Source organism: Pteropus medius, unplaced genomic scaffold, assembly GCF_902729225.1.
Source record: "Pteropus medius unplaced genomic scaffold, Ma_sr-lr_union100, whole genome shotgun sequence".
NCBI lineage: Eukaryota > Metazoa > Chordata > Mammalia > Chiroptera > Pteropodidae > Pteropus > Pteropus medius.
In genome coordinates this window covers 1,939,870-1,955,999 of record NW_024345479.1, presented here as the reverse complement: position 1 = coordinate 1,955,999, position 16,130 = coordinate 1,939,870, and the positions used below count along the sequence as shown (strand labels likewise).

The 16,130-nt window shown below is 55.7% G+C and overlaps 1 protein-coding gene across 1 annotated transcript in view; it reads left to right on the top strand.

Moving 5' to 3' along the window:
• Positions 1–16,130, top strand: part of RARA (retinoic acid receptor alpha) — a 43,371-nt gene that overhangs the window by 14,849 nt on the left and 12,392 nt on the right. Inside the window, 1 exon segment of the mRNA XM_039873568.1 lies at positions 6,376–6,916. Within this exon segment, the coding sequence (XP_039729502.1) occupies positions 6,739–6,916 (178 nt within the window). The 5' untranslated portion in view covers positions 6,376–6,738.

The window sequence follows — 16,130 nt, the reverse complement described above, 5'->3', positions numbered from 1 at the left end:
TGAAGTTTCTGTAACTTCTTGGGGCCCAGGCTGGAGTGCGGAGGGACTCTGAGCAGGATCCCTGGTTGTGTGTGTTTTGGGGGGTGAGGCGGTAATGCCCTACACACAGCTTGTACCAGCTTTTCCCTGATCCCACAGGCCCTATGCTTAAGGGGCAGGCCGTAGGACTTTGTGACCTATTCTTTCCACCCCCTTGTGGGCTTCCCTGGTCGCTGGGGATGCAGAGGGAAAGAGATTCCCTCTAGTTCTAGCCTCAGCTGAGTAGGCAGTGCTGGAAGGAGGAGGAGGGGGAGGGAGTAGGTGGGGAGGGGGGGGTGGTATGGGAGGGCAGGGCAGGGGAGTCTGACTCAGGCTTCTGGTCTGGGGTCAAACCAGGAGCAAGGAGGCGAGGGGGAGGGGGAGCGTTCCTGGCTACCACAGCCTAGATTTTAAGGAAAGAATGCTGGCTGGAGGCTGAGTAGCACCACGTCTTGCTGACAGTCTCTTGCAGGATCTGATCTGGGGCAGGCTCAGGTTGGAGCAGAGCTTAGGGGATGGGAGCGGGATGGGGGAGGTTAGTAGCCTTGCACACACACCCGTGCGCTTCTAAACACTTCCTGTGTGCTCTGTCATTTGACTCCCCCGCCCCGCCCCCGCCATTGTGGGGGTTGTGCTTCCTATATGGTAGAGGTTGGGAGATAGTGGTGAGGGGGCAGCTGCTAAGGTGAGGGTGGGGAAAGCCCCATGCCAGGATGGATGTGAGGACGGTGGTTTCCAAGCTGGGGGGGGTCCCCTTTTGTCTGTGCCCCTTTGGTCCCCCCACCCGGACAGAGCTGCCTTTGTTTGGTCTACACACTCCTGTGGTCTGGCTGTGGCCTGGGCAGGCTCATCTCTTCCTCTTCCTGTTTTCTTTCTTCCCCAGGGCTGCTCCCTCTCCTTGAGGCCTGGGCTGCCCCCTGCCCTTTCACCTACTCTCTGCTTCAAGAGTGAGAGACTTTAGCTCTGGTTCTTGAGGGGATCCTCAGCCACCTTGGGCTTTGGAGGTCCTGAGCACAGCTCTCACGGGGCTCTGGGGTGCAGTCCTTGGTGGTGCAGGAATTAGGGGCACTGCACTGCTTGGCAGAGACCCCCATTTCCTCCTCCCAGAACCTGGCCTGTCCTGGGCTTGGGCTTGTCCAGTTGCCCTTCCTGCCTGGTATTCAGTTGCTGCTGAGACTGTGACATGTGGAGGTCAGGCAGCCCTGGGTGGCTAGCGCAGAATCTTGGGCCCGATGGGGCACAAGTTGGGGAGATACCAGACCCACTCCCCTGGGACTAGGCACTGCATCTTGAAGCAGTGAGTGAGGCAGTGGCAGCATCCAGAGGAAGACATTGGACTTCAGCCCTCCCCTGTCCCCTCCGAGAATGTGCTCAGGGCCTGTACATGCTTGGGGCAGATTTTCAAACAAGTCCTAGCCCCCAGCTAGGCAGGCCTGGAGTTCTTTGGGCCTGGTGGGGAAGAGCTGCCCTCCACCTGTTCCGGCCTCACCCAGGTGATCTTTCTCCCACCCTCCTGGGGTGGTCTCTTTCAAAGTGAGGCTGGCCTTACTGGCTTCCTGCAGCCTAAACCTTGGTGAGCAGAAGGTAAACAAGGGACCGGAGTGGCCTGATTGTGGACTTGCTAGGGAGGTGAGGGATGAGAGCCTTAGCCAGAGGAACCCCTGGAAAAAGGGAGTAGTGGTCATCACTGCTGCTCAACCCTTGCCCGAAGATCTGAGCATGGGGGAAGGGAGAGGTTGTGGCTTTGTGTGTGTGTGAGCGTATTTTCCTGGGAAATTTATAAATAGTTCCAGCCCACTGTTCTGATTTGAAAACCGCCCTGTCCCTCCCCTGGGTCCAAAGGGGCCAGGGTCTTTGTTTCTGCCAGGGCTGGAGTCCCCATCCCCGCCCCCCACAAGTTGAGCTTGAGCTTAGGGTGTCATTTGCATATGATTCATTGACTGTCTAGAATGCTTAGGAAACCCCCTGTCTCCCCTTCTTTTAAGCTCCCCAATCCTGGTTTCCTTTTCTCAGCCCCTTAGGACTGCCTGACTTGTATTCTTTGGGAGCCACTGTTGCGGGGGAGCTGCAAAAAGCGGGGCTGGGCTGGCTGGGTTTGGGGACTCCTGGATATTCTTCCTTGAGGATAGGGGAGGAAATGGTCCATTTTTCTTCCTCTTCTCCTCTCCCCAAATCCAAAAGTTTTCCTTTTTTGGTTGGTGAAATGAAGGAAGATAATTTGGGAAAGGGTTGTGGTCAGGCCTCCATCCACACCCCAGATATCCCTCTCCCTACCTCCCTCTCCTCAGTCTGGGAGAGCAGACCCTGGCAAATGGGTAATTCTCCACCTAGCCTTGTCAACAGATGCTAGCCCTGGTTGGGGAGAGGGAAGGGAGAGCAGACACACTGCCCAGGGAGGCACTGGGTGGTGCTGAGAGTCAAGCGGAGGGCGGGGACCCAGTTGCCCAGCACCTCTGTGTGCCAGGCGCTGTGCTAGGCACTTTTCAGGATTTTTATCTCTTAAATCACACAACCAGTTGTTTAGGTAAGCAGTTCACAGGCAAGTAAACAGATGCTTAGAGAGGTTAAGTGACTTGCCTAAGGTCACCCAGAGTGGCAGAGCTGAGATTTGACCCTTCAAACCTGTTTTTTTCTACCATCTTCATAGCTCAGCCAGCTTTTGCCTTTTCCTGTAGCTGTGTATATCTGGGGCATACAACAAATGGGTAGCTGGGGACACTCGATCCAGGGAAGGGATTCCAGCACCTTTTAGGAGTGACGAGGCCCCAGGGGTGTGTGGCTGGTGGTGGGAACTCTAACCCCCACCCTCTTTCTGCTGTGCCAAGGCTGGGCTCAGTGTGGGCCTGTGGTTTTCTCTCCCTCAAGGGAGGGTGCCCGTGGGCAGTGGAGGTGGCGGGCTTAGGGTGGAGGTTGGATGTGGGTAGTTTGTTTTCCCTTTCTTTGGTGCTGGTTTCAATTCTCTGATGGTATTTTCTCCCCTGGGTGCTGGGGGCCGGGGGCCAGGTATCTCTTTGAGGGTCATGGATCCAGAAGGACCACCTGAGGCAGAACTTGTGCTCTTTGGCTCTGTGTCTGTCATCCCTGCCCTTGCCCATCCCTGTTTCCTGGCTAGCCTGGCCCTTGGCTCATTTCTGTGACCTTTACCCCCTCCTACTGCTAAAGGCCCTCCCCAGGGGGCTGAGTAACTTTGCACTAAAGTTTGCAGGCTGAGCTGGGTTAGGCGGAGTGTGGCTCAGATGGGGGTGGGGAGGACTTCCAGCCTCTCCTTGGGGTGTGTATGTGTATCTGTGGGGTGGGTTTGAAGTTTAGTTTGATTTCAGACTCCTCAGGGGCAGAGCTGAGGCAGTCAGGTGGCTGTAATGATCTCTCCTCTGGGGGCAGTGGTGGGCTCCACAGGGTCCAGATTGGACTGACTGAACCTAGCCCCAACCCCTAAAAGCTGGGTCAGGATGCCTGGGGTCTGGAGTGAATGACTTCCTGGGTCTCACTCCCTGGGCTTCACCTCAGGGAGGTAGGCCCTGGTGTGGATGTGAATCATCTAGAATATTTCTTGGAGGGTGCACCTTTGTATATTTGTGGACCCGGGTGTGTGTGTGTGTGTGCGTGTGCACTGGGCCCTCAGGGAGGCAGGTACAGAGGCCAGCCTGGCTGCCTGAGGGCCAGGGGGATGTACCAGTTGGGAAACTATGGGGCTGTGGTGTGTGTCTGTGGGGAGCTGTGTCCCAGGGCCGGGCACGTAAGCCCCGAACTGTGTTCACTGTGTGGTGGAGCCCAGGTATGGAGAGATGATTATCTCCAGGTTCCCTCTTCTCCTGAGCATGCCTGCACACACACAGGTCGGGTGTGTAAGCATACTCTTGCCCACCTGTACACTCAATAGACCTGCATGCATGAGTTTCTACAAGTAGTGTGTTATTGTTGTGTGTGTGTGTGTGTGTGTGTGTGTGTGTGTGTGTGTGTGTGTGAGGGTCTGACTGTCAATGCTGATGAGGCTTAGCCAACCTCTCCTTCCCTCACTTGGCTCTCCCAGCTGAGTTCCGTTGTGTGGGGCCCCACAGAGGTGTGGGGGGCCCAGGGTGGCAGCTGGCCCGATGGGTGGGGCTTCTGTTGCTCTGACATCAGCCCTCTCAGCTTGGGAGGGAATCTGCAGGGGCCCGGGGTGGGAAGGGGGCACCTCATTTAGGAGCAAGGAGAGAGGCCTTATGGTTGTTTTAATTAGTAACAGTAAAAATTATGGTCATTAACAAGGTTCAGATTTCACTCCTCGGGGAGCTCCCCCTCCCTAGCAAGTACCTGTCCTTCCTTCAGCCCTGCACAGGGTGGCCAGCTATCCCAGCTGGTCTCAGAGGTCCTGGCCTCCTCCACAGTGGACTTGGCAGGAACTCCCCCTTCCCAGGCATGATCCTTGGCCAGATGCTGGCCATGTGCTTGTCCACTGGACTCCAGGTCTGAGTCTAGAGCCTGGAGCTTGGAACAGGAGGGCCTGAGCTTGCGGGGAAGGGGCTGTAAAGGGAGACAATCCTTATGTTGAGTCTCTGTAGCCTCTTTTCCCTTCCTTTCTCGCTTTCTTCTTTTTAACAGCTTTATTGAGATGTAATTCATATGTCATAAAATGTACCCATTAAAGTGTAGAATTGAATGATATCATTATATTCTCAGAGTTGTGCAACTCACCACAATCAATTTTAGAAAATTTTCATCACTCTGAAAAGAGCCCCCATACCCATCAGCAGTCACTTCCCATTTCCCTCAAACCCACACCCCAACCCCTGGTAACCACAATCTACTTTCTGTCTTTATAGATTGCTTATTCTGGACATTTCATATAAATGGAATCATACACTATGTGGTCTTTTAGAACTAGTAGAATGTTTGTCCATGTTGTGGTGTATATCAGTACTTTGTTCCTTTTTATGGCAGAGTAAAATTCCATTGTATGGATATATAACATTTTATTTATTTATACATCAGTTGATGGACATTTGAGTCTACCTTTTGGCTATTATGAATAATGCTTGTACGAACATCCGTGTACAAGTTTTTGTGTGGACTTTTGTCTTTATATCTCTTGGGTAAGATACCTAGGAGTGAATTGCTGGGTCATTATATGGTAATTCTGTGTTTAACCTTTTGAGGAACTGCCAGGCTATTTTTCAAAGCAGCTGTTCTAGCTTACATTCCCACCAGCAATGTATGAGGGGTCCAGTTTTTTCATAACCTTGCCAACACTTGTTATTATCAGCCTTTTTGTTTGTAGCCATCTTAGTGGCCATGTTTCTTAGATTGGCCATGTTTCTTTTTGTCTGTCTCTCTTCTTTTGTCTTTCTTATATATACACATATGTATAAATTCATATATAAATACATGCATTTATATGTATTTATGTATGTATATCCTCATATAGCACAAATGGATTTGAGGCATCTCTTGTGGATCTGCTTCTCTTTTTCCATCTTTCTCTTTGTTGTGTCTCACTGTGTCGTGGAGTCTCTGGGTTCATCTGTCTCTACCCTGTGGTGTTATCGCTACATGTCCTTCGGTCCCAGCTGTTCAAACAGGGTGTGTATCTGTGTACACACTGGTGGGGGGCATCTGGCCTTTCATCTCAAGCCCACCTCCCACCTCCTCCAGGGATGTTGATTCTGCAGACAGAGTATGTGCGTAAACTCTCAGATCTCCCCTCCATTGCCTGGGGGCAGGGAGTGTCCACCTGCACAGTCCTGCCCTTCTGACACGCTGCCCACCCACAGCCCATCATGCTGTTAAACACAGCGGGCAATGCCCAGGAGTCCTTGGTTCCCATTTCCCTATTTTCATGTATGTAAACAGGCCTCCTCCCTAGGCCTGTGGGACAAACCCATCTGGGGTGCTGGGGCTTGGATTTTGGGGGGAAGTGGTGTAAGAGGGGCCTCCTGGCTTAAGAGTCATTTTTCTGAGAAGTGCCAATGCTTTAGGGAAGCGGCTTTTCCTCCCTCCTCCCCCCTCCAGCACACGTTCTCTGCATCTTGACCTCAGGTAACCCACACTGGCGGAAGGAGGGTCAGCTGCCTGCTTCTGCTGCAGGGAACCTTTGGGGTGGCACTGTGGACCCTTTCCCCTTGGGATTGTGGGTGAGAGGCCCTCCTCGGCTTTCGGCTCTGTCCCTGTCTCCTCAGCCTAGCCGTGCTGTCCTGCTCACCCCCAGCAGTGTCTGGGCCCTTGTCCTAGGCTGTCTCTGCCAGCCAGGCATGGTGCCAGCTGTCTGCTCAGCTGGGTGCCACGGGAAAATCTCCGGCCGCCCAGGTTGGGGAGCTCCACGGGGAATGCCCATGTGCCCGCTCCTCAGTGCCCACTCACCTGTCTTTCCTCTTTCTGCAGCATCACAGGACATGGCCCCACCAGCCGCCTAGCTGGGGCTCATCTAGGAGAGGCATCCTTTTCGGCATCCCGAAGGCCAGCTCTAGATCTTCCCGGGAAAGTGCCAGCTCACAGAACTGCTTGACCAAAGGACCGGCTCTTGGGACGTCCCCCAACCCACCTGGCCCCCAGCTAAAGTGGGGGCTCCAGGAGGCTGAGATTAGCCAATTAGCCTTGGACAGCAGCTCCAGGACAGAAGGGGGGGTGGGCTGACCACCCAAACCCCCTCTGGGCTCAGGCCCCATGCCCCGAGGAGGGGCGGCCTGAAGCCCGCCGGAGTCTCCTGCCAGACTGTCTGCCTGCCCTTCACTGTGGCTGCTTGGCATGGCCAGCAACAGCAGCTCCTGCCCAACACCTGGGGGAGGGCACCTCAATGGGTACCCGGTGCCCCCCTACGCCTTCTTCTTCCCGCCTATGCTGGGCGGACTCTCCCCACCGGGCGCTCTGACCACTCTCCAGCACCAGCTTCCAGTCAGTGGCTACAGCACACCCTCCCCAGCCAGTAAGTGGGGTGGTGGGAGGCGCGGAGGGGGCTATGGAGGGTGACTCTGGGTACATTTGTTCTGCAGCAGTGGTGAGGTCTTGGGACAAGCCATCCATTTGGGGGGGCCCAAGGATGAAAGGCTTGTAGGCTGATCATGTGGTTGTGTTTGATGTTGGGGGCAGCAGAGGGAGAGGTGAAACAATGCCATTCTGTGGTGCCCCTCGAGCCCTCTCCTGTGCTCTGCCAGTAAGGGCCTTATAAATAGCTCCAAGGACTGGACACAGTGGCTGGAGGCGGGTAAACAAACCTCTCGACATTTGGTGGAAATGATAGCTCTGCTGAGAGAGGCACCTACCTATGCCCCACTCCATCCAGGCTTCTGAAGGAAAGAGCTTGAAGGAGTAGAAAGGGGCAGTCTGCTGGAACCCCCTCCCACTGCCAGCTCTGCCCTGTGGGGCAGGTTCGAGGGAGGGACCTGTGAGCAGCCTGGTGGATAAGGTCAGTGTCCCAGGAGAGGCACTGGGCCTGGACTCTGGCTGTGGACATATGCATACTCTTGGCAGGGCCTGTGTTTTCTCTCTGCCCCTGCCCTCTGCCACAGGGGTTGCCTGTTAGCTGGGCAGGGGTCTCAGTATCCTTCCCTGGCTGGCCGAGCCAGGTAGTGGGAGGTGGCGGTGGCTATGGCCAGCTGGCAGAGTCCAGGCCTCAGGCCTGCCAGGCCGCTTACAGTAACTCAGGCCCCCAGGGCCCATCTGGGCGCCAGGCCAAGGCTGGCGGGGAGGAGGGAGCCGGGGCCTGGCCCGGGGCTAAAGGGGGTGGAAGCAGCAGAACAGGCCATGGACGGACGGGTAGGCTGGCCTGTCAGCTGCTGACCCGGGAAACGCGTCCCACCTCTCCTGGCCGGCAGGGACTGAACACCCTGCCTCAGGCACCCAGCACCTCTCCCACAGACACTGGCAAGCTGCCTGGCACCACTGCCCTGTGTGCCTGGCTGGGCTAGGTCACTGCCCCCTTCTCAGTGTGGGGGCTGCACAGTCTCCCCAGAGCCAGGGAGTCTCTTTGTCCCTGGGGCAGGCCCTGGCTGGGCGTCTCACTGCCCGCACTGGCTGTCTGCCCACCACCACCACTGCTTCCTGGATTGCCTCCTCTGGCTCTGCATGGCCCCCTCCCTCCCAGGCCCCACCAACCCCAGGAAGCAGGGGCTCTATGTCTGTCCTGCTTTAGGCCCCTACCCTTTAAGCCTTGGGGCACAGGGGCAATCAGATACTGCCTCAGTTTCCACTGCCACCCCTTCTCACACCCCCGTCTTCTGTTTCCTCCCTTTCTTCTGTCCTCACATAGGGTGTGAGGCCGGTGGCGTAGTGACCTGCGAGTCAGGAACCTGATTCTGGCCTGGTCTTGCAGTCTGTGCCAGGTGATGGAGGGGCCTGTCTCAGTTCAGGGTTGCTGGGGAGTGGGTGAGTGTGGCTGTGGTTCCTAGTGTCCGTGTGGTGTAGTTGCTGTGTCTACAGGGACTGGGGTTCATATTTCCAACTTGGGTAACTGGAGCATTTGTTCCCTGCCAGGGTGGGACTTTTAGAGGGAGAAGTTGGGGGCCGTAACCTGGTGCCTATGGACAACTTGTCTTTCCCCAGCTGATGGAAACAGAGCCCCAGACACTCCGCTCACCTGGTCTCACAGAGAGTGGGAAGGGGCCTGGTCCCTGTCCTTTTCCTGTCCTGTGCCAGAAGAGCGAATGCTTTGCCCTCTGAATGTTGCAAACTTCTTCCTCTTTCTTAGAGGTGGGTGGAGAGAGCTTCCGGGTCCCCCACTTCCCACCCTGGTAACCTTTTCCCCGAGGGTGGAGTGCCCACATTTCGGGCAAGTGGAGGCTTCTCTGGCTTTCCCCACCCAGGTTAAGCAATGCCTCTTCCTGCCCCCTCTGTGAGCCTTTGGGTTTCCCTGCTCCTTGTCCCTTCCTGGTAAACGACAGCTTCTCTTCTGACCCTGACCCCCCACCTTCTGAGCTTCTCCCAGACCGTCCCCTTTTCTGGGACCAGAGGCATCTCCCTCTTTCTTGTGCAGGGCTGGGGCGGGGGGCGGGGGGCGCCAGGGCTGGCTCTCAGCTCTGGGTAGCAAAGCATGACAGATCAAAATTCACATGCATGGGAGATGGAGGCAGCCTTGACTTTCCTGCTCTCTCTGCTTGGGGCTGCTGCTGGGGTCAGGCAGCCTCTCCTAGGAGAGGTGGACATTGGTGGCCCCCGTTCTTGCAGGGAGCAATGACAGGCTCTGGTTCTCTGCCATCCTTTTGTAGGAAACCTCACTGATAAGGCTCCCTCTTCCTACTTCCCACTAACAAAGGTGTTGGGACAGTCATTCTTCCTCTCCCATCCGTATCCCTAAATTGAGAGGAGGCTGGACCTTGGGTGTTTTGAGTGACTCTTCAGAGACCCTGTGGAATAACAGGTATTCTCCAGGTCACTGTGGGGAGGCGCGCCTATTTGTCCTGCTGTAGTCTCTCTCAGGGAGCCAGAGTGGGAGACCTCAGAGGTGGTATAGGGTGCCCCCAGCCCCTGGGGCTCCGACTCTGAGGACTGGTATTTACTGTGGAGAGCTGGATTCTGTGTGCTTTGTGGGGAGGGTCAAGGTTATATGGCGTTTTGGGGAGGGTCAGGATTTGTGTTTTAGGGGTTTAGGGGTTCAGGTGGGTGTGTTGGGGAGGGAGTTAATGGTTTGTCTGTATTGGGGGTGAGGGTCAGAGAGTTGACTGTGTTTTGGGAGAATCAAATCTGGAGCTGGGGCATAACAGCTTGTTTGTGTGTTGGAGGGGGCGGTGATTTAGAGCATAGTTTAAGGAGGAGTGGTCTGTAGATTATGTTTTGTTTGGGGAGGAGAGGGTCTCTAATTCTTATCTTTGAGGCTGGAGGGGACCCTAACCTGCCTTTTTTGTTGCTCACCCTAGGAATTCCACGGCGGGGGCAGGGGCAGGGGCAGGAGAGGGGGCGGTGCTGTGGAGTAGGCAGTGTAGTTTGAGTTCAGGCTTTGTCACTTACTACCTCTGATAACCTCTCTGAGCATGTTTCCTCGTCTGCAGAGCAGGGGTATTAACAGAACCTCCCTCAGAGGGCTGAAGTTAGGCAAGATCATTGACGTAATGCACTTAGCTGCGTGCTGTGCTCGTGGTCATTGCTGTCTCATTGCCGTGGTACCGCTATTGTGACAGTGAAAACGGACCCACGCCCCTTCTAGGTGGGAGTTGGAGAGAACAGGATGCTAACATCTGTGAAGCACCTACTGTGTGTGGGACTTTATCTCTGTTTTACAAATCTTAATCCCTACAACCCAGGTAGAAAGACATTGTCTCCATTTACACACGAGGAAACAGCCACTGGTGAAGGTTGCGACTGGGTTCAGTGACCGGGAAAGCTGGGCTATTTTCCACCATCTAGGTTGGTAGCTGCTGGAGGATATTGTGGCGGCACTCCTGGGGTGGAGAGCCTTGGGTTCTCAGTGCCAATGTTGAAAACCCCTCCCCCACGGCTGAGGCCCCGCTTCTACCTTAGGACCTCCCTCCTCCCAGTAGGGGGCGTGGGCAAGCCCCAAGTCACGCCCCCTCTTCTGTTTTGGTCCTGAAGGCTGGAGGGAAAAAGCGATAAGAGGCCTGGGCCAGATCTCCATCCTGTCCTGGAAGCTAGCTGCTCGATACAATCTGTTCACACCCATCCCCACCCTCAGAATCTGTCCGCTGCAGCCCACGGAGTGTGCAGAGCTCAGCAGGCAACCTTCCCCCATCTTCAGACAGACACTGTAGGAACGGAGTGTAAAAGCCACAGTTCTTATTTTGTTTCAATTTGTGGGGTGAGGGCAGGGAGGTTGGAAGCAATCAGAAGTGCCGAGGATGGGTGCCCCAAAAGACTGGCTCAGACTTTTCCTTTCTGTCCACAAATTCGCCGTGCATGCCTAGGGACTGGGAAATAGCCCTAAGGCCTGGGGGACCCTGGGGTGACAGCGGAGGGGGTGTGTCCTTCTCTCCCTCTCCTCTGCCACTCCTTCCCTTTTGCAGTCTTCTCCTTCCCTCCCTCCTGCCCACTCTTTTCCCTGGACAATAAGAGGGACAGCCCAGGGGCAGGGGGTACTGCTAGTGATGCCTTTCCTGGTTCCAAAAATGCAGAATCAGCCAAAAGATGGTTGGATGGGGTTTTGAATGAAAATGGGGCCCCTCACCTTTTATCTGGCAGCATTGATAATGCACAGACCCCCTCAGGGCAGGATCCCAGCATGGGCTAGGGGAGGGGACTCAAGGAAGCCTGTCCTGCTCTTAGCCTGGCCAAGACCTGAGACATTGTGTCCACTACATGCCAAGGGCTGTGTGCCCAAGGGGATGTGCCAGTACAGGCCCTCAACTACCCTTAGGAAGGGATAGCATATGTGGAAAGGGGAAGTGTTTCCCTTCTTCAAATTACTTTGGGGCCATGCCCACACTGCCTTCTTCCTCTTGTTCCTCTTCCTCCTCCTCCATGGAGTCAGGGCAGAGCCAGTGGAGCTGAGTCTTCCAAGGTGGACTGAGGCCCTCAGACCTGGCTAGATCAGAAATAGCGGTCCTCCTGCCCCATTTTGACTTTTGAGTTGCCAGGAAATTCAACCAGCCCACAGACCAAGTCTCCCATAGGCAGAAGTCGTAAAGGACAGCTCTTCCTGTGTGGCCTTGGGCAAGACACCCAACCTGTCTCTGAGTCTATTTCCTCCTCTTTAAAGCAAGACTACTGATCTGTTCCTGCCTGGAAGAGTTTCTGTGAGGCCACAGTGACCTGCTTACTGATGAGGACCTTAATGAGCTTCAAGTACTCTGCAAGAGCGGTGATGACTAGGGGTGCATAGAGCTTGAAATCATCTTGTGGGATGTCCGCCCTGTACTGGCACCTGCTGTCTGTCTGGCTCCAGGCCTCATGACTTCCTGTTATCCCCTCCAGATGGGGTTGGGGACAGGAGGGAGCCCTGCTGGCATAAGTGGGGGCCAATTCAGTTAAGCCATGGAGTCGCAGGGGGCTAGTCAGACCCTTCATTCTTCTCTCTTCTACTGCCCCAGGACATTGTTCTGCTCTGACCTGTCCTAGAACTTGCTGTTGTCCAGAACAGGCATCTCACCCCAACTTCTCCCCTTCTCCAGTTTCAGAAATCCTGTCTATCCTTCAAGGAACGTCTTGAATGCCATCTCTTCCCAGGAAACTTCACAGATGTTCCCAGTAATTCTCTACACTCTCCCTTCCTCCTTTGAATGCCTGTGGGTCCTTATTTTTCCTCGTACAACACTCATCTCTACCGGGAAGTGTGACTTCTCCCTACCTAGTACCTGCCATGAGGTATGACCGTTTGGGAGATGTTTTCCCGATCCCCAGGTCTTTGATGGCAGAGACAGTCTCAGATCCCTTAGCACCTTGCAGCTGTGAACACACAGCCTAGTGCATAACTGGTACCCAGGAGCTCTGTCATTGGGGAATAAAGATATGAAGGGCAGTGAAAGCATCTGCCCTCTTCCCCAGCTATCTCATTCACTGCCAGGGTTTGCCCAGCATTCCATCTGCAGCCCAGACCTCTTAGGTGAGACTTCACTTCGGAGCCCCACACCTACCTACCTGTCCACCATCCCAGTAGACTTCTTTTTTGTCTCGAGAACTTTGCTATTGCACAAGTACATACCAGAGTCCTCTTTGCTATCTCCTTTTTCACCCTACTGCCATTTATTCTACCTTCCAAATGTCTAGAGAATCCACCTTCCTCTGTCCATCACCACTGCCAGTTTCCTAGACTGCACTACCATTGTGTGCTGCCTGGACTGCTGTAGTAACTTCTAACTGGCCTCTTACCCTCCTACAATCCATTCCTCAGACAGCTGCTGGAAAGATCTTACAACACTATAAATCAGATCTTGCCTTTTCTCTGCTTGAAAATTTCCTGTGGCTTCTCCTTGCATTTAGGGTAAAATACAAGCTCACCTAGTTTAGCCTCAGCCCACCTCTGCAGCCTGGTCTTGTGCCCTGTTTTCTCTTGAATTTTATGCTCCGTAGACAGTACTCTCTCTGTTCCTTGAATGAACTAACTTCTATAACCCCAAGACCTTTGCCCAGGCTCTTTCTTTTACTGAGACTGCTCTCCTTCTTACTCTTTGCCTGACTAGGTCTCTGCTTTGAAGTCCTCCCTGACCCTTCAACCTAAATCAGGTACCTACATTAATTCTTCAAAACATAAATACCAATTATCTCAGTTTGCAGTATATATAATTTGTGATTAGCTGCTTGATGGCTGTTGCTCCACAAGGTCTTTGAGAGCAGGCTTACCAGAGTATCCGCATAGGTGCTGCTCAGAAAATTTTTCTTTGAATTGGCCTGGCATAGTAGGAATATGGGCCTTGACGGTAGAAAGTTCAAATACTCTACCTTTTATTAGCAGTGTAATCTTGGACAACCCACTTGCTGAGACTTCAGTTTATTTGTAAAATAGGAATAATGCCCGCTCATCTCTTGGGAGTTGCTGTGAGAATTAAAGGATAATATATGTTAAGAACCTGGCTTCTAGAATATTAGGAAGCATGTAAATTCCTATCCCTTTTTGGAGGCAGGGTCAGAGGGAGTCATAGGATACCCTCTCCTCCAGAAGCATCCCTTCCTTCACGGACCTACCTAACCTAGGCCTTTCTTGCAAAGAAACAGGCATCCTGAGGGCTTCTAGGAGGAAGTGGTCAGCTGGAAGGCACCAGGCCCTCCTTTGATCGCTCTAGGGCTGCACTGTGCGCTGGGGGCCCTCCGGGTTCTGCGGCTGGGAGACACCCTGGGCGGGGCTTTGCTCGCCGGAAGCACGCAGAGCGTGGGGAGGAGAGCCCCCTCTGTACGCTTCTGTGCTGTAGCACCCGTGCTGCCGCGTCGGGTTCCCGCGGGCTGCCGGCCGGCTGGAGTCACACATGATGTCACAGACAATGACACAAGCCGAGTGTCTCAATCCGACACAGCTTCCAAGCAGCACAATGTCACACCCAGGACAGCCGGCACGCTGCGTCCATGGCACTAACACTTAGCCACACGCGCCCTGGCCCTTCGCCTCCCGCGGCCACTCTCCGCGTCTCCCGGGGAGCTGGCCAGGTTCGGCTGGGCAGGGGGCCGGCGGGCGGGCGAGCGCCACGGGCGGGCTGGCGAGGGGGTGATGTCACGGGTAGTGGTGGGTGGGTCACCCGGAGGTGAGGCGCCTCCAGGCGAGTTCAGCGAGAGTTCAGCCGCATTGCATTAGGCAAATGAGGCCTGGGCTGAGTGGGGTTTTGTGTTAGGGGAGTACACCGGGACCACCCCCCTTTTCCCCGTACCACCACTTCCCCCGCCGTGGCATCGCCGGATCGGGGTCTGACCAAACCACGGGGGAGGCTGGGAGCCGGAACTGGGATGGGGGGATGCCCGCCCCTCTTCCGTCCTTGCCTCCACGCGCAGCCCCCTCCTCTCCCCGTACCCGGCCTCCGTCTGTACTCAGCGTACTCCTCCTGTGTCTTTTCCCTTCCGCCGCCTCTTCTCTCCTCCCACTTCCCAGGCTCCCCCTACTCGCCCATCCACATGCCGCCTCACCGTCTCAGTCCCAGCGTTTCGCCCGCTGCAGCCAGACCCGCTTAGAAGGGGTTAAGCCAGGGGCGGCGCCTAGACGGGACGGGGCGGAGGAAAGGGGGTGGGACTGCAGGGGAGGGGGACACATGCTGGGGGTGGGGGCCAGCAGCGTGCATCACCGGAGCCCCAGCGACCCGCCTGGCGGAGGCGGGGCCGCGCGGGGTCCCCACCCCCACCCGGAGTCCTCGCCCAGGAGAAGCCCGGGAGCCCCGGCGGGGAGGAGGAAGTGCTCCGTGACCCCCTCCCCGCCAGCGCCGATCCCGCCCCCGGCCGGAGCACTTGGGGAGCCGCGGGGCTCTGCCTCGGACACCATGAGACTCGAGACGGGAGCCCCCTCGAGGTGAAGCCGCGGAGTTCCCGGGCCTCGGCCGGGCGTTCCGGGGGAGAGTGGAGGGACCCCGTCTCCCCCAGCACGCACAACTTCCCGGCTTTTCACCTGGGACTGGCAGAGCGGCAGGCCGACTTAGACGCGGGACTTCGGGCAGAGGGCGACCCCCGGCCTGGGTTGCCAGTCGGGGCGGGGTGGGGGGGACGTGCCCCTCGCCCCCAGCTGTTCTCCTCGGATGGCGCCGTCATCTGAGTGAGGGAGGCGGCGCGCAGGACTTCCCCGCCCGGACCTCTTATCTTCGCGGGGAATATGTACGAGAGTGTGGAAGTGGGGGGGCTCACCCCTACCCCCAACCCGTTTCTGGTGGTGGATTTTTATAACCAGAACCGGGCCTGTTTGCTCCCGGAAAAGGGGCTCCCAGCCCCCGGCCCCTACCCCACCCCGCTCCGGACTCCGCTTTGGAATGGCTCAAACCACTGTAGGTACCCGCCGCCCCTCTCGTATTGTAGGGGTTGGGGGTGGGCTGTGGGGCATGTGCTCCTACTGGGGGATGAGGGGCCTGGGGGCGTGGTGGGGGTCGTGCCACCCTTCTCTTTCCCTTGTCTCTGGCTGAAACCCGGTTGTCCTTGCTGGACATTTGGACTCCCCGAGTAACCCTGGGTGCTATTTAATATTAGGGCTGAGGAACTTAGGGGGTTCCTTCCTTTAGGAAACATTTGTTCATTTCTCCTTCCACTTTTTAGAGGAGAAATGAAGCCCCTTGCCCTACTTTATATTTTCTCACCTGGAATCCAATAGCTTCATAGCAGAGTAGTCCTTTCTCGCTCTCGCCCTGGAGGGTGGGGTAAAGGTCCTATTTGTGGGCTTGTCTGCCAGAGGAGGAGGGGCCTCTTCCCCAGATTCCAGCCCTTGCCCTTGAGTCGTTTGGGTGGGTGTCAGGGGAGCACGGGATGTCTTTGGTGTTGGCAGTGGGGTGTGGCAGGAAAGGGCAACTTCATTAGACACTCTTGCTATCTTAAACGACCCTTTCATCTCTGGAGGCACCTGCCCATCTGAGTGTCGCCCTGGCCTTAGACACTTGGCTGGCATCTTTGAGGCTTCTGTCCCAGGAATGGAGGGAAGGGCTGCTCTGGTAGAAAGAATCCCTGCCCCCCAATCCTAATCCCGTTTTTTTCTATGGGGGATGAGTGTGGTTTTTTGTGGGTCTGGGGCTACTCTGGAAATGAATACATCCCCTCCCAACCCAGCTGTGTCCTTTTGTTACCCTGTGTTCACTTGGGGA